This window comes from Micromesistius poutassou (genome assembly GCF_964030765.1).
Source record: "Micromesistius poutassou genome assembly, chromosome: 12".
Classification (NCBI taxonomy): domain Eukaryota; kingdom Metazoa; phylum Chordata; class Actinopteri; order Gadiformes; family Gadidae; genus Micromesistius; species Micromesistius poutassou.
The window spans coordinates 16,626,342-16,652,683 of NC_140282.1; the positions used below are offsets into that span (position 1 = coordinate 16,626,342).

General features: G+C 42.7%; 2 protein-coding genes across 2 annotated transcripts; one reads left to right on the top strand and one right to left on the bottom strand.

The window, feature by feature from the left end:
• Window positions 1-1,350: 1,350 nt before the first annotated feature.
• ist1 (IST1 factor associated with ESCRT-III) lies at window positions 1,351-7,276 on the top strand. The gene is made up of 10 exons (XM_084476130.1): window positions 1,351-1,460; window positions 1,822-1,918; window positions 2,075-2,255; window positions 2,540-2,627; window positions 2,821-2,904; window positions 2,993-3,103; window positions 3,221-3,421; window positions 4,117-4,215; window positions 4,663-4,708; window positions 5,790-7,276. The coding sequence occupies exons 2-10, from the start codon at window positions 1,831-1,833 to the stop codon at window positions 5,960-5,962; spliced, it is 1,071 nt and encodes a 356-aa protein (XP_084332256.1). The 5' UTR covers window positions 1,351-1,460; window positions 1,822-1,830; the 3' UTR covers window positions 5,963-7,276.
• A 1,541-nt stretch (window positions 7,277-8,817) lies between these two features.
• On the bottom strand, window positions 8,818-26,152 carry pkd1l3 (polycystic kidney disease 1-like 3; the record flags this gene model as incomplete). The annotated part of the gene is made up of 19 exons (XM_084476368.1): window positions 8,818-8,864; window positions 9,311-9,395; window positions 10,734-10,956; window positions 11,394-11,589; window positions 13,529-13,664; window positions 14,430-14,611; window positions 14,727-14,929; window positions 16,223-16,369; window positions 16,968-17,146; window positions 17,853-17,954; window positions 18,309-18,539; window positions 18,952-19,133; window positions 19,731-19,947; window positions 20,110-20,232; window positions 20,685-20,808; window positions 21,594-21,700; window positions 22,374-22,532; window positions 22,886-22,926; window positions 25,822-26,152. 19 exons carry the CDS (start codon window positions 26,150-26,152, stop codon window positions 8,818-8,820), a joined length of 3,015 nt encoding a protein of 1,004 aa, XP_084332494.1.
• Between the last annotated feature and the right edge of the window lie 190 nt (window positions 26,153-26,342).

The following is a 26,342-nucleotide window of genomic DNA, read 5'->3' on the forward strand; positions in this document are numbered from 1 at the left end:
TTGTACCACCCCATCTTCCAGGATTTTGCCTTCAAAAAAAATAAGTCTATGTTCTTAACTAACCCAACGTTACTGACTAAAGGGAAAAACGTTTAGAACAAAGGTCTCTGTCATTGCAACCTTTATCACGGACCAAGAGAAGATGTCGATTTTTCAGTGAGTTTCACAGTGTTTTACTGTGCTGCATATATTTATTTCAAATCAAATATTTATTTTGAGTACCCCCTAGAGCCATCCAGGTACCCCCGGTGGTACTAGTAGGCCTACTTACCCCACTTTGACAACCGCTGGTCTACAGCATCAGAGACAACCAGGCTAACACAGAGCATAAACGAACTAACTAACTTAACTAACACAAGCAACCACTTTACACAATTTAAAACAGTAAATGCCACCATATTCAGGTGGTTGCAATCTCACTGCTAGTTGCAGCTTAATTCTACACACGCGATCTTTAAGATCTCGATTATTAATCATGACACATTGGCATCGTTTCAGATCGCCTGCATTTGAGTGCATGCATAGACCTCTGAAGTCCCGCCTCCGAGGCTCCCGGTTCCCTCGGTCAAATGTCTATGGGAAATAACATGGGGTTTTTGAATTATCGTACATAACAAACTCTGTAGGTGGCGGAGAAGTAAAAGCTGCGTCACGTTTTCAACTACAACAGTTTTCATCCAGTTTCAACTGGGTTTTGGGATTTTTGGTGCCGTTAAAGTAGCATTAATAATCGTTTACTTCTTTAACGGCACCGACAATCCAAAAACACAGTCGAAACTAGATGGAACATGTGTGTAGTTCAAAACTACACACATTACTTTACATTAATTTACATTCACATTACGAGTACTCCTCATTCTCTAACAACTCTAACTAAATTCTAACAATTAAAAAAAAAAACGTTAATACATTTTTCGAGCAGGTATTATGGCGTCTTCTTTCTTGGTATTTAATAGAGCGGGTTAACAGACCATTTTCTTTGCTTCGAGGAGGTCTGGTGGTCTCCGTATATAATAAATAAATAAATACATATAAATATGTATGTCAATGGTCAGATACAGATCTTGTTATAACGATAATAGACATTGACTCGGAGGCGGGACTTATTCTTCAGAGGTCTATTTTAGGCATTCTCTGGCATCTCTGAGTGACTGTACATACCCAGTGGTTATAGTAGTACCTAAAAACCATCGAGTTCTATTTAGTTCTTTCAGAAACAGCTCACTCATTCGAACTCGAATGATTGTTTATCTAAATATATATTCAAATATATAATTATTTAACCGTGGTACCAAGTGGTGTCGAGGACTGCCATCTGCTGCTCATGTCACCACGGTGCGCCCGGGGAAACCCCCTCTCCGGTGACGCACATTAGATCGCCAACGCGGAAGGAGAAGGTGAACCACCCAACGCAAACAAACAATTCTCGCTCAAATTTTGCTCAATCCTGATCAATACAGGTACTGTCCTAGTCGATACTTGAACACGCTTTTGTTTGATTTAAGTGTTCTCTATGTTGTTTATCCGTATTGGGTGTTTATTCATTTGTTTATTTAGTTAGCTAACACATGCTAGGGAAATTGTAATAGCTCCTTAACTAAACGGAATTGGAGAAGACAGCAGAGACTTAAATGGTTTGTTAGAATCCTTGACCCCATCCCAACAGCTGTCCATTGTCATTTTAGTTTAGGAAGACGTTTCTCTTCTCAAGTCCCCGTCTTGGGACATTTGTTTTTGTTTCGTGTTTCTGGTGGTACGGTCACGATCACATGATGACACCGGTCATCAGTATCTGTGGGTATCCTCTCTGTTAACGCACAGATCTCAGACATGCTGGGAGGAGGATTTAAAGCCGAGAGACTTAAAGTCAACCTGCGGCTTGTCATCAACCGACTCAAGCTCCTGGAGAAAAAGAAAAGTGAGTGATTTAGTTAAATCCAATACTCTTGCTACACTTTAAAGATCGTCGCATAGTTCATGTGTTGCACTCCCGGCAACACTTTCCTCTTTTACTCGTACAGCACTTTAAGCTGCTGTATAAATAAGGGTATTATTTTTTTTTTTTCCAACACAGCCGAGCTTGCCCAAAAAGCCAGGAAGGAGATCGCCGATTATCTGTCGGGGGGCAAGGATGAACGTGCACGTATCCGCGTCGAACACATCATCCGGGAGGACTACCTGGTGGAGGCCATGGAGATCCTGGAGCTGCACTGTGACCTGCTGCTCGCACGCTTCGGCCTCATCCAGTCTATGAAGTAAGTAGCGCAGTGTGCTTCCTGCTTAATTGCCAGATGTTTTCCTGGATCACCAACGTATCCTAACGGGACGTGTGTAAGACCAGACGTTGTCACTATAAATGTATTTCACACTACTACCTATGGACGCAAATTACGGCGCCATCACCTGATACACAGCGGTGTGTCACCATTGGGGAGCATATGTCACTGAACAAGAGCATGTGCATTACTCATGCATGAGTAATGCACATATGAGAGAGAGAGAGAGAGAGATTGCTCAAGGTTTGTGTGTGTTCTACCAGGGAGCTGGACCCCGGTCTTCAGGAGTCTGTGTCTACCCTCATCTGGGCCGCTCCACGACTCCAGTCAGAGGTGGCCGAACTCAAAATTGTAAGTTCCTTATCATAACGAAGAATTACCACTTTAAAGCATATCCAGTATTTCTGTAAAGAGTGCTAGCACTGTTGTTGTCTCGACAACTGCACTAATTCATGTTGTCATGACCACCACAACACTCATGGCCAGCAGATGATTACGTCATGTGTTATGAAAACCAGGCACTCCTCTCTCTCTCTCTCTCCAGGTGTCTGATCAGCTGTGTGCCAAATACAGCAAGGAGTATGGCAAGCTGTGCAGGACAAACCAGATCGGCACTGTCAACGACCGGGTAGACAATTCAAACTATTCCTGTACCGTGTGCCTTGGAACATTGAACAGAAATTATTGGGTCCTGATCACAACGTTGTGTTCCTCAGCTTATGCACAAGCTCAGTGTGGAGGCCCCTCCTAAGATTCTGGTTGAGCGCTACCTCATAGAGATCGCCAAGAACTACAACGTGCCCTATGAGCCCGACGCCATGGTTCGGGTGAGAGCCCGACCCGTCACTGCATCCCAGGGGGTTATATCAGACTGTGCAATTTAACACGGCAATAATAAAATAATAAACCCTCTAACCGAGAACATGCCTTTCCTCTGTGGGAAGCCCGAAGTCTCACCCGGTGAGGAGGCCGACCTGATCGACGTCGACAGCGACAACAAGCCCCGTGGAGGAGGAGGAGGAGGAGGGGGGGGCTTCAGTGCCCCGGGTATGGGTATGCCCATGGGTATGCCCATGGGTATGCCCATGGGTATGCCCATGCCCATGCACATGCCTTCAGCGTTCAACTACCCCTCTAAAGGAGCAGTAAGTCCAGACAAACCTCCTCTGATGTGCTGATTGTCGTTTGTGGTCTGGGTAACAGAAGCACTTTTTTTTTATTCATCTTTGGACTCCTTGTTAAAGCATGGATGGATGACAATTAGTTTGCTGCAACAATCATGGTGCGCTTTCTAATAGTTTATGTTTCTACTCGTTAAAGTATTGTCTCCTCTCTATTAGTGGTGTAACAATACACCAACTCACAATTCAATTTGTATCACGTTTTTTGACCCACAGTTCCATACATCCCACGATTTTTTTTAAATTTAAAAAGCATTTTATTTAAACCACATTATCCCACTTATATAACATTTAACTTAATGTAACATTTAGTTGGAGGCAAAAAATCCTCAACTAGTTTAGTGGTTTAGGCCTACGTATTTCAAAATATTAATGTAAAATAAATAATAGTAATTTGGAAAGTTTGGTAGCACTAACCAGCGTTCCCGCTAGAAAAAAACAGTGCCGGTCAAAGTGACCTGCTGAGGTTTTGTTTTCTGGACATTTTGATGATATGCTGGTCAAATTTCCCATTATCGCTTCTTAATTAGGCTATACAGCCCTACTCTCTATCCGTCTATATCATGTCCCTCATCCTATCTACCTTTCTCTATCCATCTATCCATCTTATCCTCTTGGTTCCTGTTTTTACCCACCTTCCTCCTCCTCCTCTCCTACAGGAACCCTACGGCCCCCCTGTTGGAACCTATGCTGACCATTTCCCTGTGGGAGGGGGGCAGCCCCCCCAGCTGCCTACTTGCCCCCCCACGTACGAGTCTGTAAGTAACTGAACTGTCCGGACCCCATGCCCATAACCCCTACCCCCACCCTTCTATTCCCCAACCTATACAGACAGAAGAAGAATGAAGGCAGAAGCAAGCAAGGAAAGACCTCAGGAAAGAGCTGTCTCTCTTACCTTCCAAACACTAATTTCTCGCTCTTGCTCTCTCAACCAAGTTACCAATTGGTTGATAACGCTGAGCTTCTCATTGGCTGCTTATGTTAAGATCCTCATTGGCTGCACAGATTTCCTCTCTCACCCTGCATTGTCCAGGCAAACATATGTAAACATATGTAAATAAAGGTTTGAAATGAAAAATGAAATGAAATATGCCACTTGCTCTGATAGTGACCCTGCACACTAGCTGCTTCTATTAACCTGCCCTACCTTTTGAATATAAAAGACAGACACCAGTCTTTGAAGTAATGCTGATTCTATCTTCCAGATCGATGACCTACCTGTCACCCCTTCTGTCCCCTCCCAGTCTATTGGTGAGTTTTGAGATGATACGTTATCATTGCAAACTGCTGATGCAGTGAATGGCCAAGCAAGACGTATCTATGCTGTAGTGTGTTGGTGTGAGAAGGTTTTCTGACAGATACAGATATGGCAGAAGTGGTTCCCTACCTCTTTCCGGACTCCACTTGAGGTTGCCTGATGTGCATATACTGTAGGGGTGGGGGGGGGGGGGGGGGGCGCAGGAGCTCAACCAACCAACCAGTTGGGGTCGCTAATGCAGTGACCAGGACACAAACCATCATATGCCTGCCTAACCTAATATAATGAACACGGATACTGTACGAAATCCGCCGCCTCGTATATTTTCAGTTGGTCTCGTTGACTTCTGTTGAGGCTTGGGCGGGAGCATGCCACCCGCTCTAGCCCAAGGCGGATATCACAAAAGCTAATCATATCAGACGTCGCAGAGCATAACAATGTCAATATTTAACCTAGGAACACAATGTCTATATTTTTAATATAGATAATATATTCTATATTTTATCTCTAATGTATTCAAACTTTATCACTTTAGCTATTTGTTTACTACTTGTTTCCAACCAATTTTCTTTTTAAATGGTGTGCATGTTTACATTGTTTACTCCACTTGATTTCAGCCATTCCACATTTCTTTATGTCTTAAACTATGTGGCTTTATTAAAACATATTTTCTAGTTCAGTACATTTTGTTATAAAATAATTATTTGAAAGAGTTGCAAGGTCTGATGAAGGTCCTGTATATAGACTGACACACTGCCTAATGCGTGGGCAGTATACCTGATGCCTCAGTAGTGTGGTGTAAGGTGCATACGTTTACTGAGACAATGACATTACAAGGAGATGTTCATCAGGTTGAAACGATCGATGTGGTGAAGTGGATGCGCATTAATTCAACAAGTTATCCAGACATAGAAATTGGGGTCATGGGCCAACCAAGGGTGGGAACCACTATAGGTAGAGTCTTCGTTATCATTATCTGTACAATTTTTTTTTACATCGCTATTATAGTACAGTTGAGCAGACCTGGAGTTAAACTGCAGATTAACCAGAACTCATTTGGCGTTTTCCCTGCAGGTATGCCGCACGCGTCCGGGCAGTTCTACGACAACAACGCTCTGCCCGAGCTGCCGTCGGTCCCCGACACGATGCCAAACAGTTCGGTGGGTGGACACACCGCCTCCTCCTCCGACGACATCGACTTCGACGACCTCTCGCGGCGCTTTGAGGAGCTCAAGAAGAAGACCTAGGCTCCTCCGCCGTTCCTGGAACGCACCGAAGCTGAGTCAGACTCTGTCCGCTCTCCTCCCTCACTTCTCCTCCCAAGCCCAAGTAATGTCTTCTCAAACGTCACCTTCAACCTTCGCTGTTAGATGTGAGCCAAGTCGTCCTCTTAATGTTTTTTCTCTCGAACACCCGCACACACACACACACACACATACACACACACACACACACACACACACACACACACACACACACACACACACACACACACCTCTATTGATATTTACAATTTTGTTTCTGTCTGTCATTTGTAAAGCAGCTCATTTGATTGAGTTGTACTCTCACTAGAACTTTGAATGTCGTTTTCTTTTCTTTTTTAACAAACCCAATCTAACATATCGTACTGTGACTAGAAGGTTACGGTTTCTCTCTTGTCTTTAATGTCTCTTTGGCCTTTGCTCACATTTGGCAAATAGTCTCCAAACCAGTCTTACCAGTCCTTCCACCCTTGCCAGTTTATTTTTAGGTATTTGCAATCGAGCTCATGTAAGTACTAGGTTAGCTGGCAGGGTCTGACTCCGGTGCTCTGTAGTTTTATATCAAACTGGAAGAATGGGCCCAGCACATTTGCCTTAATAAACTGGTCATCAGGTTAACAAACCCCCCCCCCCCCCCCCACCGTGAACATGTCTAGAATTACTTATGGCTGGAGAATTTCCTTTTACACAAACATTATTTATCGCGGGATAGCTACCTTCTCTAAATCTAGGAATATATATAGTCTAATAAATATATATAAACTGGTGAAAAATATGTGGGATATAACAAGATAATGGTCTGCTGGATATGCAGAACACTAAAGTTAATCTTTAACTATTTTAAACTGTTTATACCAAATCTTGCGAGATTGTAGAGCTGAACTGTAAACGAAGAATAAAACAATTGAAAATGACTATCCTTTACGAAATGATTTCCTGTGCGTGCTGTAGTCCGCCATTACCCGATGGGAGATGGGTGCCTCATTTGCATGCTTGTCATTTCCTTTACCTACGCTTATGTGGCCCCTCCCTCCAGGGGCCTTGCTCATAGGTCGACAGATATTGACACTACACCTGAAAGGGTATTTTTCCACACACTAAAAGTTGTGATGAGTCATCTGTTCAGTCTTCTACACCCGACTGTATGAGGTATGTAAGGCGTGTTTAACCTGGCAGGAACACTACCAGTTCTTAATAGGCAATGAGTATTTTTTTTTTCTGTTCTTTGTGGAGGGCTTACTCAAATCATTGTTTATTAAAAATGTTTTGAAATAAAATATTTACTGCAGTAATTCTTGATTGACAGTGGCCGAAATGTAATTTATTTGAATCAATGATGAACAGAAGCAGAAGCTTGAAAACAAACAACACAACTTTACATTGTATTGCAGCGCACAGCAAGACCGTGCAATGCATAAATTGGTGACCGGAATAAAAAAAAGTGAAACCTTTATTATATTTGTGAAAATGCAATAAAGGCACATTTCAATGCTTTTATCACATTTGGACCACATTCGACCTGGTCCTGATTGAAAACCATTTTCACACATAGAATAAAGGTTTCACATATCTGAAACTGTGTTTTAAATAATGTATAGGCTCTCTGTGATAATGTCGTCCAAACTCTAGGAGTCTAGGTGTAGTGGTGTTTCATTGAACCTGGTCTAATGTGGTCTGGATGCAAAAAATGCAGTGAAATCTCCCTTTTTTGTATTTTAACAAATTAATTAAAGGTAAAATATATCTGAAACTGTGTTTTAAAGAATTTTCAGACTCTGAGATCATCTAGACCAATCAGAGCGGCTTTACCGTGATTGAATAGGTTAAAAAACTGAGAATCAGTCGCTCCATGCTGTAAGACGAATCCCTTAACCTTTTCCTTAACTGCCGAAACGGAAGCTCAGCGTAGTGAAAGTGAAAGTATGTCCAAACCTTTAAACCTTGACAGTCGTCGTTCAAAAGGTATGGGTGAGAGGAGGTGGTATTCAGTTGGTGACAATCTGCAACTTCACCTCTAGATGCCGCTTAATCTTACACAATGCACCTTTAAGCATATTCAGATAGAGTTTAGATCACTTTATTCAGATTCGCACAGGTAATACAGATTAAATGCATAAAATGGCTAAAGCAGGAAATTTGATTAAATAAGATGTATCCTATGTTGACTTTATTAACATATTTCACATAACATATTTTTTGTTGCCTACCAAATACTTGATAGTTTTCTGAACAAAAAAAAAAGTTTAAGGAATAGCCAGTGTCATTTAAATCATTTAAAACTAGGTTGAAACATGTTCAACTGAAACTGAAAGTTATGCTGACAAAAACTAACTTCATGGCAAGGATAATTTAATTAAGAAATGTGCTATAATTTGAATCCGAGCTCCTCATAATTTCTTGCAATACTTAAAAGCAGATATCTAACATGGTCAAATTGTATGCAGTAAGGAGTAGATAGTAGTTAAAATCTCACACATTGCTTAGCATATCATATCTAATTTATTATGTTCTAGTCATATTTCAATTTAAAAAAACAATATTTTAAATGAATTAGCAGCAGCAAAACTACCTTTCATCTACTTACACATTACCAATCATATTAAATCATCTACTCCCTAAACCTCAGATTTAGCAGCCTCAAGCACAGTTAAATTAAACCCTGATTAGCCGGGCATCCACATGTCTCATCAGATATTCAGATGTTTCCTAAAAAAACGTGTGTGTGTGTGTGTGTGTGTGTGTGTGTGTGTGTGTGTGTGTGTGTGTGTGTGTGTGTGTGTGTGTGTGTGTGTGTGTGTGTGTGTGTGTGTGTGTGTGTGTGTGTGTGTGTGTGTGTGTGTTCAGTCCCCCTGTCTGCCAGTGTACCACCTGCACCTGTCTTGTTGCTCTGTGGAAAGGAGGGGAGATTTTTTTTGTCAATCATCAATAGGGCAACTAACTTACTTGATTACACAGCAGTAACATGCTTGGGGTGGTGCAATATTGTGGATATTTGTTATGCTGCATAGGCACGATGCACATTCCCTCAAGAAGGGTTTTGCTTAAATATAAAATTTAGACAAAATATCATGCTATTGCAATGTCGGTAAAGCTAAACAATCCTAAACAGACAAATACACTTTTAACAATATTTTTAAAACAAAAGATTAAGGCAAAAGTTAAATCTATAAAGATGGGCACGGATCTTTGATGTAATTGATTGTGATCCAATATTTAGAAGCCAAAGGAGACCGAAAGCATTGGCTACGTAGGTCACATGATGACACCGTAGGTCACATGATGACACCGTAGGTCACATGATGATACCGTAGGTCACAACCATCTGGTTCTTACCGGAAATCACAGTCTCTACCTCCTCTGTCTCCTCAACTGCGACGGGCCTCAGTAACAGAGCGAAGAACACAGCCACACCGATCACCTACACACACACACACACACACACACACACACACACACACACACACACACACACATGGTTCCTGTCCAACAATATCATGGTGTTATGCATCAATATTTTAAACAAAGAGGGATGTGATGTAGTGGGTTGCATAGTAGTGATATGGATTGATCCTGGTCCAAATCTCCAAGAAAGCTTGGTGGTGCAGAAGATGGAGGAAGCCGGTGAATGTAGTTACCCCCTATAAGAATTGTATCCCCGGCCGCGGGAGCGTGCATGGCATGCATTCAGTAAAGGTGGAAGCACACAGACACTACGCTTCGATTCCACCCAAGGCTGAATTAAAAGTACATGTTTTTCTAAATGTGGGTCATCATCAAGGTTGTAAAGTAGTAACTTCGGGCACATCTGTCAAAATAAACGTTTTTTTCTCCCGATGTGTTTACGATCTTTATTCATTCATTGCGCCGCGGCGGGGAATGCCATATACGGACGGGCGGCGGAGGGGCTGCTCTGGCGGGAGAAGATGTTTTCAGCAGACAGCTGCTCATCAACATGCATTCACTACACACTACGCTTCGATTTCACCCAAGAATGAATTAAAAGTACATGTTTTTCTAAATGTTGCTCATCAACGAGGTTGTAAAGTAGTAACCACGATCTTTATTCATTCATTGCACCGCGGCCGAACTGACGGGGGTATTCTCTGATATTATGAATCTTAAAGAATGAGTCGGGTTCTCAGACTCTCGGGTACTTCCAAAACAAGTAAAGACGCCTAGTGGGGGTTATCTCGCCATGGTGCAGAAGGAATTAGGGGAAAGGAACTTGCGTTGATTCTCTGAAGTCCAGATTGAAACGCAACATGGAGGAGAAAGCGATGTTTTCAGTAGACAGCTGTCAGTTCACTTCGGGTCCATATAATTTCTCAGACGCTCCATTGTTCCGACCTCGTATGCAGATTCCTCCGCCAGCAGAGCCAGCTCCGCCGGCTGGACTTGAGTCCGCATACGACTGAGAGGTCGGAACAATGGAGCGTCTGAGAAATGATATGGACCCGAAGTGAACTGACAGCTGTCGACTGAAAACATCTTTCTCGAATGCCGCCTGAGTTTGTTGTTGCTGGTGACGTAAAGAGGTCAGCCGGCGGCTCTATTACCACTAGTTGAAATGGGCACAGCGCCACCTAATGTACCGGAGTATGACACGCTTCGGCCAATGAATCGATTTACTCACCGCCATGTATAACCGGACAATTGCAGTTGTCCAAATGCGGGGCATAGTCGAACTATGACTTTAATCGGATTGAGCTATGCATGTAAACGTACTGACTGACTCAACTAGAAGCCACCTGCTTACCTTCAAGGGCTGCAGGATAAAGATGCTCTGGAAGAGCGACAGGCCCAGGGAGATGACCCACTGGATTGACTTCTCCCTGCCATATTTGAGTCCGTAGAGGAGGGTGAAGAAGGTGGAGATGCCACTGATGGAGAGCAGAAGGAACCAGGCGATGAAGACGGACCACCAGGGCAGCGAGCACCCGCCAGAGATCTTTTTCTTCTTTCTATTCACTGGAGTGGGGCTGTTGGACACACCCACCCACGCACGCACAGAGACACACACACACACACACACACACAAATAAAGACTGAATGAATGTGAACTACAGACAATGAAGTGAAGGAAAGTGATGTTATGTTAACTGTTATTTTTTGTTAAGATTATGTTATGTTATGCTGAATTAACTGGTTTGGATGCAGATCAGCTATTTGAATACATGTTCCTAATTATAATAAACATGAATATCTCTCGGCCACCTTCATTTTATCAGATTAGCTCTCAGAGGAAAATAGACCCCTGATCTAGAGTATATAAAGAGCACACCATGCTGCCTTTTGGCAGATGTGAACATACTGTATATAGAATATGTATATAATGCACCATGCTCCCTTGTGACAGGTTTGCGTGTGTAAATATATGTATACTACTATGTATATATAGAGCATATCGATTGTGTACCAAGCTGCCTTGTGGCAGGTGTAGACCATCTCTGCCTTGCACAGCAGCTGGTTAGTGATGTCGAAGAGCTGCTGGGAGTCTGCAGGGCTGTGGAAGTTCTTCACGTCCAACTTCTCCAGACACTGCAAGAGGTGGGCCAGGCACAGCAGCAGGTAGCGACTGCAGAACACCCAGTGGGGGGTGCTTTCGCCCTCTCCTGGAGGACCATAGTAGTACATGAATATAAATCATAAAATAAGTCAGATATAATGTTACATATATATATATATCATATTATTTACCCAGTAGGGGATTCTTTCATCCTCTCCTTTAGGACCATATAAGTATGTTTATCTTATATCATAAACATCCTATTACAAATACTAAGGTTTATAGAATAGCCTGGCCCAAAAAAAGAAAATTAGCTTTTGGCCTCACCTCTGAGAAATCAAAACAAATTCCATTACATACAGACCCACATCACATAATACAATAATGTACAAAGGTTTTGTTTGATTGCATCAGCTCTTATACAACCAGTAGTGGAGCCAAGAATTATGATTAAGGGAGCTACGGGGGGACTGCATTGTTTACAGCAGGTGCTAATACATTTTGATGCAGCAAACTAACAAATAATACGACTAGAGAAAAAGAAGATTCAATGATCCCGGGCTAATAGGCTAAATAATTGAAATGCACGTGACTAAATGTTGTGTTTTACAACAATGCAAGCTCAATTAGAACGATCCCCCTGTTGTCATTTGCAGTGAAGCAGTCAATCACTGCATTGACGTCCAATGCTTTGGTCCTTCTTGAACTGATCGCCTGCACACCCAGATTGCTGGTTCAAGCGTCTCCCCTTCTATTCCTCGGATAGGTTTTTTAGCAAGAAAAGCTCCTCTCGCACGCAGCTGATGTGATGGGAAGTGTCATGGAGATGCACACAAGTTTATAAAAATCAACACTTTTGCTACTAGACTGTTGCAATCACACTATAATATGGTACGAATCAATCAATTAAATCACATAAAAATCTGCAATGGGCAATGGTCACCATCCCTTTACGCAAAGGAAAAATATGATTACATAGTTCAGTTTTGTTAAATATAAGTCAGTCCTGTTTTCATGTATATATTGTAATGAAGAACTTGGTGTGAAGGCATTGTGTTGACTGTCTTGTGTGGGGGGGGGGGAGGGACAGAAGAGCCGGTTGCGTTAATTAATTGGTCGCACCTGATCACTGATGAGGGTGAAGGAGCCGGTGAGCAGGTGACGGTGATTATTGAGGAATTTAAGAGAAGGGCACAGTGACGGGTGGTTGAATCTGCGAAGTGATGTGTTGACGCTAACGCCGAGCTGCACTCAAGGGTTGGGGGTGGGTGGCGTTCGCACGCTAATAGGGCTGCCGGCGGCGAAGATAGCTTAGCGGGCTGCGCTAGAGCTACGGCCGGGGAGTAGGAGTGCGTAGGCGGTGCGGCTTCCCAGCGAGGGGCGCTCCGGTTCCGTCACTGATCGGAGGCCTCAAGAGTGCTGGACTAGCGTCTCCCTTCTCCCGTTGGCCTACCAGCACCAAAGCCTAGAGGGTCTTGTATCCCGGGAGTTTTAAACCGCTATTCTGTGTGTGTGTGTGTGTGTGTGTGTGTGTGTGTGTGTGTGTGTGTGTGTGTGTGTGTGTGTGTGTGTGTGTGTGTGTGTGTGTGTGTGTGTGTGTGTGTGTGTGTGTGTGTGTGTGTGTGTGTGTGTGTGTGTGTTGCTTTTACTTAGTAGGGTGCGCGTGCGGAAGCATTGACTTGAGTATTGTGGGGTTCCCTGTGTGCCGTGTCATTCCTTTACGTGGCTGTGGTGGGTCAGTGGGTCGCTTAGGCGGACAACCGGTGGGGTGGAGTAGCTCAGGAGCCTGACCCAGTCTGAGATGCTTGGTAGTGGAATTACTTGTATCAAATAAAGATCATTGGTTGTATCTTGATGGCGCTGCCTGGGTTGTTTTGTCGTATTCCTCTAGCCGTAACAATCGGACCTCGTTCTAGGTTTATTACAATATTATTTTAAGCACTGGACTTCCTCCACACACCCCACCCATTACAACTCTGCTGACACGTGTGTTATGGTGTAGGAGGGTTTGCCCACAGGGTCGGTGTATGTGTGTGTGCTCATACCTTGCATGAGCAGCAGGACCTGGTGGATCTTGTCGAGGGCCAGGGGCAGTTGGTAGGTGGACTCCAGCCTCTCCTCCAGACAGCACACGTTGTTCTTGGGGCTCTGACACAGAGACATCACCACCTTCTCTGTTTCCTGCAGGACCACAACTTCAGCTTTGATTGTTCAATCACTACAACAACACACATTACACACAATCGACAAGACATAACACCTAACAACAAGACATGTTACACTACAACAAGACACATTACACACAATCAACAAGACACTTAACACCTAACAACAAGACACAATACACTACAACAAGAAGACATATTACACTACAACAGGAAACAATCCAACACACTACACACACTACGATCCAACAACACTATGACACAACACAAAACAAATCAAATTCAACCAATAACTTAACTATTGTAATCTAACCTAATATATACTAATGTATTACTATATAATGTTATCTAGTGTAATGTCATGTTATTTAATATAATATAATTAGAGGAGCCTTTATGAAGTTATTTGAATTATGAATTATAATTTTGTGAACTTCTTGATAAGGAGATAATGGCGATAATTGAGGAGAGTGATTAATTGTTAATTAGCACCTCAGCTACATTCAGAGAGGGTTTGGTAAAACCCAATTTTGGGAAGTAGTTTTGGGAACTGCAAGGTTTAGAGTCCCATCAGTTAGTGGTTATAAGTAAAAACGATTTTCAACCACTACCACACACACAAAGTTTTGATTTAGGATAATGTTTGGAATGTATGAGCATCAATGTGATGGATACTACTTCTCCTGGGAAAGTGGCATTGAATTTTGGAACAAAAAAGCCATTACAGTAAAGGAAGGGAATGTTACCTAATGTAATGTAATATAATCTATTGTAATCCGACCTGCAGTACTAGGGGTATGGTAACGGACGGCGGTTGCAGTTCCTGCTTGCTCTTCTTCTCTCCGACGGAGAGGCGGGGCTTGATGCTCCTGAAGATGGTGATGATGAGGATGTTGATGGGGAACATGAGCAGACCACTCTGCACGCCCACCATGATCTCCTGCCACGTAACGTGCAGGGAGCCTGTAAGACAACACACAAACACGTATGTATGTATACACATATGCACACACATATATACTCCCCCCTCCCCCCCCCCCTCCACCTCTCTCTCTCTCTCTCCCTCCCCCCTACTCACCAAAGGAGAAGAGAACGGGGGAGTTGGGGTCTGCAGGAATGTTCCAGAAGGCGATGTTAATGGCCATGGTGCACAGCAGCAGGCTCATGCAGCAGGAGACCCTCTGTGCGCGGGTGAAGGGACTGCGCCAGGGGGGGTCCACGATGGACACCCAGATGTGTTCGTCCCTGAAGCCCGTAGAGGTCCGGTTGTGGAAAATGTTCCTGTCACAGAACAAAGTCTTGCCCTCACACAACTGCAATGCCCCCCAAATAAACTACTCTCTGTCTTTTGTACACATTATTACGCCAAATCTCCTCTCTGTTTTGGCATCTGTAAGGCTATTAGTGTTGTACCTGATAGCTGTATCAGTACATTTCAACATGTTGGACAGCTGTGGTATATTATAATCCAGTAAAATGTTGTGTTCAAATCCCAGCCTAAACATAGTTTTCTTTTCCCCGTATGAAGTCTACCTTGAGCAAGACGCACTAACCATTATCTGCTCCACGATGAATTGCATATGTATTCACTGTTAGTCTCTTTTGATAAAAGCAGCTTCTTAAGACGTTTTTACACTGCCAAATATGCCCGTCTTATGCATGCCTTTTTCACGGCATGGCTTGTGCATTTACACTGCCTGAGGTAAATTGTCTGCTTGAGCTAGCACCCCAATTTACCCTCCCAGACCCTACATTGGTGGTTTGGGTTTCATTCTGATATAAATGCAATGGCTCCGCGGTTTCGGGGGGGGGGGCTTGGGTAGAGGTGTTTGTCTAGACAGAGACAACGCAGCGATATCAACATGAGCAGTTCTAACTGGAGAGAAAGTGAATTCCGCGAGCTGCTGATCATGGGAGAGAAGGTGATGCAGTCACATTAAACAAAGATGGGGAAAGATGGTGTGATCTACAAGAAAGACGCAGAGGAACTTTCCTTACGAGGCTTTTGTCGGGATAAAAAGCAAGTGGTCAGTAAAATAAAGAATATGTTGGCATTTTTTTTTTTGGCATTTTTTTCTAAATAGTTAATTGCGTTTGTAGCCTACACTCAGATGTATACTCATTCTTGCATGCGAGTCTCTTGAATCATAAAAAAATATAAACATTTGTAGTATGCAAATTATTCTAAAGAGGTCTACTCTTCGTTCGCAGCCCCGCCTTCTCCAGTGAACCAAGAAAGCCCGCTCCGTGAAGATGGGGGATTTTACCCCCTTGGTTTTACACAGGCAACTTGAGATAAGACGGTGAAATTTCCAGGCTTGCCAAGCCGTGAACCGAACCGGCTTGGCAGTGTAAAAACGCCTTTTAGTGACAATATAGTCTCGTAAATAGTGCATCCAAAACAAGACCTTAAAAATAGCAATAACCAAAGTAAACATCCTAATGATTGTCTGTATTCACTGAAGATATCTTTAGAATAAAGCTCCTCCCTTTAGTTTTTACTAATGACAAAATATTAAAAGGTAAAATGTGACTTGATGAGCTGATAATTATGGTCTGTCGCGGGTCTCTAACCTGAAGCTGGCGATCTCGTTGTTCTTGGCAGCGTTGAAAACCTTCTTTGTGGCTCCGTCGCCGCGGTCCGAGCTCAGCCAGCAGTCACACAGAAACTGACAAACCTGGCGTGACTGCATGTCCTGCACCATCACCTTGTTGATGTACCTGACACACAGGCACACACACACACACACACACACACAAAAATATTCACACGCACATGCACACACACACACAAAAATATTCACACACACATGCACACACTCATGCAAACACACACACACACACACAAAAATATTCACACGCACATGCACACACACATGCAAACACACACACACACACACAAATATTCACACACACATGCAGACACTCATGCAAACACACACACACACACACACAAAAATATTCTCACGCACATGCACACACACACGCAAACACACACACACACACACACACACACACACTCACATTCATCGTGGCATATTATTATAAATGATTATCGATTATTGATCAGTGCTCTACGTATTCATTATAAGTAGTGCTATTAATGTAATTATTAGTATTCATATTATATATTAGATGATTATTGATCACCAGGTGATCCGGAGCTGTCTCATCTCTCTTATGATCAACGTGTTATTGATTATAGATTGATGATTGATTAGTGAAGGCTACCAGGAGGGCTGTCCTCCGGAGCTGTCTCATCTCTCTTATGATCAACGTGTTATTGATTATAGATTGATTATTGATTAGTGAAGGCTACCAGGAGGGCTGTCCTCCGGAGCTGTCGTGTTGGAGGCGGAGGCTGCGCAGCTCGCCCAGGGGGAAGGGGGCGGAGAGCAGGAACATGTCCACCGCTCCTCTCTCAAAGACCGGCTTGTCCGGGTCCGTCAGGTTCTGCGTCTCGCTCTCCGAGTCCGCGCCTATGAGCCGCACTGTCACCTGACGGAGGAGGAGGGGGGGGGGGGGGGTCCACACATAAACATAAGAGTCGACGTTCAGAGAGAGGAAAGCCACGGGACACACATAAACACTGAGGTCTGCAAACTCAGAGAGATGGAGAGAATATAAACACTAAAGACATGTTCAGAGAGATGGAGAGAATATAAACACTAAAGACATGTTCAGAGAGATGGAGAAAATATAAACACTAAAGACATGTTCAGAGAGATAGAGAAAATATAAACACTAAAGACATGTTCAGAGAGATGGAGAGAATATAAACACTAAAGACATGTTCAGAGAGATAGAGAAAATATAAACACTAAAGACATGTTCAGAGAGATGGACACATGAAAACCACCGTCAACTGAGAGACTTACAACATTCGTTGTTGTAAGTGCGGTTGTCAGGTACATTTTAATGTATAACCCTTAATTACAGTCTCAAAGGGCTTCACAGGCCACATGTCATAACTCTCACCCCTTCCTAACCCTAGCTCCCCAAAGAGAAAGGAAAAGAGACATGTTAAAAGATCATTTTTCTGTCAATCCTCAATCAATCAATGGGTTGGTACTGGTAGGATAGGTGCTTTATTATTATTTGTATATTTTGTCTGTATAAGTCATAGTTAAAGATGCTTTGTCTGTAGCTTTATGAATAGTGAGGTGACTGTCAAGGCCTGAGTGGAGGGGGCCAGGTGTCTTACGTTGGAGGAGGTGCCGGCGTTCTTGCGGTGGCCCGTGTGCACACTCAGCAGGTAGTTGTAGGAGGCACATGGGTGGTTGTCCTCTAGGACAGTGATCTTCCTCTGAAGTTTCACAGAACGAATGGAGGAAACATGTGAATACGTGAATGGATAAAAACACGAAATATGTCAGTTTGAATAAATAAAAAATAAACCACTTTTGTAAATGGGTTCATCCGAATAATAGGAATATGTTTATATATATTTATATTTTTGTACATATATTTTACGCATTATTATTTCTTTGCATTCCTCAGCTCAATTTCACCAGGTAAGTCAGGTTAACATTTGCTCTGTAGAACTTTAGCTCTATTCAAAACCAATCAAAACCCAAGCAGATGAAATCCAAAAAAGCATCGCGTGAAGTCCTACAAGGCAACGTCACAGTAACCCAGCGACAGAGAGACAGGTCCTGACCCTGATGAGTGCTCGGCGGTCCGAGTACCAGGCCCAGAGGACGGTGGCCAGGTAGAGGCCGAAGAAGGCACAGAGCAGCGCCAGCACCACGTAGTTGTCCGTTATGGTCTGGAACAGGTCGGCCGTCTCGGACAGGTCCAGGGCGTTGGGCATGACGAAGAAGGAGTTCCCAAACAGGGTGAGGTGGTTGCACAGACACTGGGTGAGCACTGGGGTGCTCTGCGGTCCCACCTGAGAGAACCAGAGCTTTTGTCAGAACCACAAACTACTCCTTAAGCACCCAGTAAACTAACCTTTTTTTTAATTTAATGACTATTGATTAGTCATTATTAGTCACTATTGATCGTTCTGAACTTTTGGACCATGTAGGAATTGGCCCTCATCTCTATTGGATGAATCTGAGGGCAATGAAAACTACCATGCATCGTGGTACATAGTGCAGAAATAAGTGTACATCAGTTGTGCACTTACTTCGGGTATAAAGTAGTGCACTATGTAAAGAACCAGATTTGTGCACTCAAATCAACATCACTTTTTAGGTTATGCCCTAAACAGTGTACTATATAAGGCAAATTGTCTTATTCCAACAAAGGCAAGTGGTGTCTGAGGTTAACCTTGACTGAGGTCAAGGTTACAGTCTGACCTGGCAGCCCTCGATGCTCCACTCCTCCCGCACCATGTCCCAGAACATGCACTTGGTGATGAAGGAGACGAATTGTACGTCCAGGCGCTCCTCGTCGCTGGCGTTGAAGAGGACCGCCTTGAGGAACCACACACCCAGCGTCTCTTGTAGCATGTCGGGCGTCACCACCCAGCGATACCCGACTGTCACAGGAGGACACGGGTTAAATGTTCAGACTGACACTCTGCTGGGTTAAAAACATGATAAAACACACTAAAAGAAAAAAATGTGGTATAGGCCTAAAGTAAACTCAGATACATGCCTTTATCGATCAGGTAAGGAAGCACATCTTACCCAATGATCACTTCAGTTACACGAAGAAGCCACTACACTATCTTTTGAATGAGCAGACTTATAGTCTAGTTAGTTTTTAATTATCATTTGCATATGAGTTGGTCAAGTATGACACAGCCATGCTAAGTTATGCTAGCCTCTGCTTAACCACATAACCTCATTCCCAGGCACACTGATCTCACAAGGGAGCACCGATAGTGTTTGAGGATGGGGAGAGACTTCCGAGGCAGGGAAATTGATTGATTGCTTTTTTAAATGATTTGTCAAACTCTATATTTCTTCGACTTGTCATTCTTCTCCTCCTCCTCTTCTCCTTCTTGCTTCGTCTGTATTATTGTTTCACAGAAAGTAAGAGATCACATATTGCACCTCGGAAGTAGAAGGGACCAGTCCTGACCAGATGCTAGCCGATGATACTCTAGCATCCACCCTAGATTAAGCGCTACCTGATTGGTTTAAGATGACGCTACTGCTGGCATTGGTAACGTTTGGAGGACTCCCCGCAGCCAGAAGCAGCAACAACGACATGTTGGTGCTTGGCTGAGCATTGAAGACAATGGTGGCTTTGGTGTCGGTGACGTTGAACGAGGTCAAGACAATCGTGCTGTTCTTCATCTCAACAGTTTCATTCCGAAGTCCCGAAGCGTTGTTTGGGATGAAGATCTGACAAGACAACAGGTGACATTAGTATCTGTAACGTAGCTTGAGGAAATAAGCATTAGCACCTGTGAGTTAGCAGCGTTGAATGGCATGCTGAAAGACTCCCAAAAAAGCTGGATCCAGGAAGTATGGATGGAGGAGTTGCATCCCAGCGTGATTCCGTACCTGTATCATTTCTGACAGGTTGCTCAGGGTGATTGGATTCAGCCCGTTGGACAGTGAGAAGCTGCATACGTTATCCACGATGGTCTCATTGCTCTGGTGGGGTAGCTTGTTGAAGAAGCCCAACTGTGAGGAGGAAAAGGTGAGTTCATTACAGGCTTCCCTTCAATTAACAATAATCAACCAGGATTTATCCTTGGGTATATTTGAGTCATAGACTACCGTTGTTGCCTAAAAACACATTCCCATCATGGAGCAGCCCTGCCACTTAGGTTTGGGTGCCCACATTTTCCCTCATTTTGAGTTTTCCACATGATCCTAAAACACCAGTATAAGCAACAATGGGCCGATGCAGAGGAAGTATATATACTTTTTTTTTCACCTCATACAGGAGAATAACTGAGAAATAGAGCGGGGCTGAGCCACAAATCCTCACGGTCAGCTTCTGTGACCTCTCCCACCAAGAACTACACACACACACACACACACACACACACACACACACACACACACACACACACACACACACACACACACACACACACACACAAACACACAGGTATATTTGACACATATACCTGGGCGATGATATTGGGATACTGTTGGATGTGAGGTTTTAATACTGAGAACGAAGGGAGTTTAACAGACGGCCCGTTGGGTTCAGATGTAAACTCTGCATTGCCCATTTCTTCTGGTTTGAGCCTGTGAATAACCAATTATTAGAATCACTTAATTTTTCAAGCAGAGTAAAACAATTATCAACTAAAACAATTTACTTTTACTTAAAACACAAATACCTACTGAAATCTCTCATATATATAGATATATAACAACTATTTTAAAGTCCTTAATCATGGTCTCGATCAAAATGACAGTATGTCTCTTGTCACAGCTACATTCTGTCCTTTATCACAGCTACAGTAATAATAATTAGAATAATTGATTGAATTTATATAGCACTTTTCTAGACACTCAAAGACGCTTTACAGTGAAGGGGGGACCTCACTAACCACCACCAATGTGTAGCACCCACTGGGTGATGCACGGCAGCCAATCAGCGCCAGAACGCTCACCACACACCAGCTTGAGGTGGAGAGTGAGGGAATTAATGAATCAGCCAATTATACAGGAGGATGATTAGATTGGTCCGTTTTTTTTTTTTTGGTCCGTTTTTATCTTATCCACTCTGGGACCTGGTTTCAGAAAAGTGTGTTTTCGGGCACTGAAAACACCGGATCCATTTGGACCGTCGACCCAAACGCACAAGACTTGCATCTTCACAAAAAAATTGGTTCCGTGTGGACAGGGCCTCAAAGTACTTTATGAAAGGCAAACTGTTCTTTATCAGCGCTAGTCTTTACTTTACCACAGGTACATTCTATCCTTTCGACTAACCATGGTCTAGTTTTCCTACAGCCTATTGGTCTTACACAGCCAAACACAAAATAAGGATAGTAAGAACAATATTGTTTGGACCCAACTTCTACCTGATCTGGTAGATGGTGCCTGAATCATGGTGAACTGTCAGGGGTTCATCCGAAACCAACAGGATGCTGATGATGGAGTAGATCTGAAAGATCTTCTCAAACATGTTCTAAAAGAGTATAGGGAGACATCTGTCAGATACTTATTACAATTTACTTAAATGATGTGTGTGTGCAATTAATACAATTAATTAATGCTGATGTTCATTCAGGTTTTCAACCAAGGAAATTATTGCTCCAAACCAAGGACCTTCCTCCCGCAAAACAACAAGTCGCTACCACGTCGCTACCGCATCGGCCACTGTGCCCACACTGCGGTTTTACTTATATAAAACTACATGACGCTACAACTGAGAACTTTGTACATAATGTTATGTATAATCTTATTAGACTTCAAAACAAATAGGCTATATAGAATATATAAAATACGTTATTTGAATACACTGCAAAATACACAGCGACCAAAAGCAGCCAGCCAAGCCAGAACAGTGTCAGATTTGAAACTGCAAATGTGCTGGTGAACATTTTTCAACTTTGAAAATATGTTGGTGGAAATGGTGAAGAAGGAACAATAGAACACAAAATCATGTTTTCAGATGTTTTAAACTTTTTTCAGGCTATAATCTCTTTTTTCAATGTTGCAAGACCTTTTTTTTTTTTTTTTTACAAGGTATTGAGTTTTCAAACACAGACTTACAGGCCTTTGAACAGGCCTTTTTTCAGGTTTGAATTATGACAGGATTCTAATCCCATATGGGACTAGCCTAATATTTAGCACCTGACCTTGGGGTTAGGATTTGTGTCGATATCACACTTCTTCTCTGACAGGCGTTCGATGGCCTTGCAACAGTTAATAATGTGGCTGATGGTCAGACTGTTATTCGTCGCATATTCTGGCTTCATCTTCATCACAGCTGCTGCTAGTCTGGTGATGAAGATGCTCTGAGGGAAAGAGGACCTTCATAAAGTTATCTTTCATCCAACATGAAACAGACATTTACCTCAATATACTGCCTGAAATATATACATAAACCGTATTGTAAGTTAGGCGGTTGAGTTATGATTTGGAATGGTATCCATAGTGTCTACTACATCAATAGTATACTATGTCAGTAGGACATGACTTAAATGTTACTGACCCTGTAATCATTGGTCCATTCATTTGTTTCCATAAAAAATAGATCCCGATCAGAGGCCTGAATATGAAAAGAAAGAAAGAATTGTTTACTTGATAAACCATAAACATACGTATAAATAAATACATACCATCAATTTAAAAATGTAATATCTCTGACCTCAAGAACGGTTTCAATCAGGACTACATCTCTGGCAAAACCTGCGGGGAAAAAGTTAACATTTTCTTACCGTAAATAATGATATTATTTACGTTATTAAAAAGTGTGAGTATGTGTGTTCGGCCTGTATTGGACTGACCCGTAGAGAGTTTCACTTACGAGTTTTTTGTGGGCCAGTGGAAGACTCTTCATCCTGTGAAAAAAATGGAAATCAAAACCAATTTAATAATAATATATTTTCAGACGGCATTTCTGTTGGTCTTGTTATTAAACTATCAGGAATTAACGGCCTTGGGCAAGACACAAGCGTAAACTCATTGCCATATAGAGATATATCTCAAACCAAACTAAAACGATTGTTGACTCATGAGCTATTTCTGATTCAAGAATAATATTCTCTTCTTACCGTTACTTCTTCTGTAGGCAGTATATCTGTTCAATGGGAGGAATAGTAAAGAGGCTGTTACAGTCCTGCTCGTTCTAAGTAACAGGCTGCTTACACTTTTTAAACGTCAAATAACCGCTGTTGGGTTTTGATGCTGATGGGGTTGCCGTTCAGGGTTTATGTGGGATTCTGCGAGTACGATGGATTTCTTGCACAAATTCAGTGACGTCTCACGATCTAATTTGATGATTATGTCTGTTGATGTTTAAAGTGTTTGTTTAATACAAAAGGTTATAAATAAATTAGACAAATTGGGACCTTGACATGACATGCCGCTAATTTTTAGATAGCTGCTTATGTAAGCTATTGCAACGGCCTCTGTAGGCTACGCAGGGGATATAGAACCCGTTTAGGATGCTGTGGGACCATATATATATATATATATATATATATATATATATGCAGTTAGAGAGTTATACTCTAGTACAGTGGTCCTCAAACTTTTTATACTGCGTACCAACTCAGTTGGTACGCATACCAACGCAAATCAACTGCGTACCAACTGAGTACTGGGTAATACCCAGTACCCAGTATTTGGGTAGTACTTCAGCTACGCAGAGTTCACACAGGAGGCACATTTATTCTTAATGATAACATTATTTATTGTTAACTGTCAGTTGTACAAAGTGGTAAATAGAACAGTTCCACACACACATACACACACAGCAAGTGAGAACATTAAGAATAACAACTCTATACCAAAAACCTTTTTGAAAAAATGTTAGGCTAAAAACAAATAATACTAAAAGTTGTCCAGCACGTTGATAATTTAACTTCCATAAGCCTAATGAGAAGGTTGCGCCTGCCTCTGCAAACACAGTCCTGTAATATCTGGATCACACAAGGTCAGCTTCAATCTCAGGTGTGGCTCAGCATCAATCCTGCTTCTGTATTTCGTTTTTATGATGGCAAGTGAAGAGAAGCCTTTCACACACTGATATGTGGTCGAAAAAGAAAGGAGAAAGCACACAGCGTTGTCCGAAAGCACAGAGAGCAGACTTCAATGTTTCCTCGCATGACAATTCTGTTAGCTCATCAACTGTCAAGTCCTCTGGCATTTCAGAGGTTTCATTGGTGAACGTGTTTCTCATCCAGTTCGCTTTGGCCGTCACTGAGAAATATTAGCGGAACTGCTGTCTGAGCGAGATGCGGAGTGCAATGATGTTGTTCCTGACTATTGAATCTTGGGCTTTGACTGTTTCAATCCAACACGTTTTCTTAGGAAAAATCAACAGTTTTTTCTTTCAGCACTGAGTGGTTGTAAGATGACGTTTGAGATGCAATGGTTTCATGGATTCATTTCTAAGGACATCACCACAAACCACCTGTGCTCGGTTCAGTGTCACTGATAGTTCCCGCTTGGAGCCACGATCGCAGGGTTTTTGAACTATTCATAATTTTAGAGATTATATCTTGCCGTCAGTTTAGCTTGTAATCGTGGATGTCTACGAAACAGGCTGATATTGAAACAAAAATATTACAGGAAAGGCCAAACTTGTTTAAACCCCATTTTAATGATCTGATGGTTAATGTATTTCCATTCGTACTAGTATTGTGATATTATTATGTTTTTTATTTTATTTAAAAAAAGGGTTAGTTCCTGCGTACCACTAAATAGCGCAGCGCGTACCAGTGGTACACTTACCATAGTTCAAGAACCAATGCTCTAGTATAAGCAGAATCTAAGTCTGCCTTAACAGTTGTGTGTGTGTTTGTGTCTGTGTGTGTGTGTGGGGGGGGGGGGGGGGGGGGAGATGGTTACCCAGAGAGCAGAGGTAGCCGCGCCTCTTGTCACAGTCCTGGATTGCCACCAGGTAATTCTTGGGGTCCAGGTAGGTACAAAGGAATGAGGAGGCGTCCCTCGAAGCCTCCAGTTCTGTCGAATCTGGAGTCCACACACACACACACACACACACACACACACACACAAACAAGCACGCATGCATACACACATAAATAAACAAATAGATAAAGACATAGATAAAGAAAAAGAAATAGATAAAGACATATGCAAACACAGACACACACATACACACACACACACACACACACACACACACACACACACACACACACACACACACACACACAAATAAACAAATAGATAAAGACATAGATAAAGAAAAAAAAATAGATAAAGACATGCAAACACAGACACACACACACACACACACACACACACACACACACACACACACACACACAGATGCAAATACATATGACATAGCTCTAAACAGCATACCGACGTCACATATGCTATATACTTAAGAATATTTTATATATTGTATATAATACATTAAAATAGTATATCAAGTCCACAGTAGAGTATACATATAAAAAGTCAACAGTACAGAATACTTCAAACCTCTATACATTACAGTTCATTCTGTACAGTCCCTAGTAGGCTACAGTACATGATATATTTAGTAGTCGTCATTACACACACAAGTGTCTACACAGAGAACAGTGAGTAAGGGTGTCATCGGCTCACCCGTGGGGGGTATACGGCCCGGTTCTTCAACCCCCTCTCCGAGCCACCAGGTCAGGGCGGACTCCAGAGTCCCTTCCTTGAGGCTCTGGAGGAAACTCTCGCCATCGACGACATCCAGGAGCGACCCCCCCCTCTCCTGACAGGCGTCCTCCGCCTGGAACCAGTCCAAAGATTCCTCCACAAACTCATAGCAGGAGTTTCTGAAGGCGTGGAGGTGTCGCGGCGGGGACGACTTGTCGTGTAGAATGTCTCTACAAACCTTGGCGGCCGGTGCAAATTCAAAGGGAATCACTGTGCAGATGAAGAGGACGAGGAGAGGAAGGCGGCCCATGGTAGCTGTAGTGGACGATGCTCAGTATCATTACTCTACGGACACTGCGACCACCCCGATGTAATGCTCGGCAGGGCTGAGGGAAAATACCGAGCCTTCTCTTAGGAAAACTCTGCGTAGGCTACATTCTTAATACTTTAGGGAAATCATGGCAGACACTCAAACAAGATGCAAAGTGAAAGAGGATTGG

Coding starts and splice junctions, on each gene's coding strand:
- ist1 (XM_084476130.1), top strand. CDS start 1,831: ATGCTGGGAGGAGGATTTAAAGCCGAGAGACTTAAAGTCAACCTGCGG. Junction 1,919..2,074: donor GCTCCTGGAGAAAAAGAAAA/GTGAGTGATTTA, acceptor TTTCCAACACAG/CCGAGCTTGCCCAAAAAGCC. Junction 2,628..2,820: donor AGGTGGCCGAACTCAAAATT/GTAAGTTCCTTA, acceptor CTCTCTCTCCAG/GTGTCTGATCAGCTGTGTGC.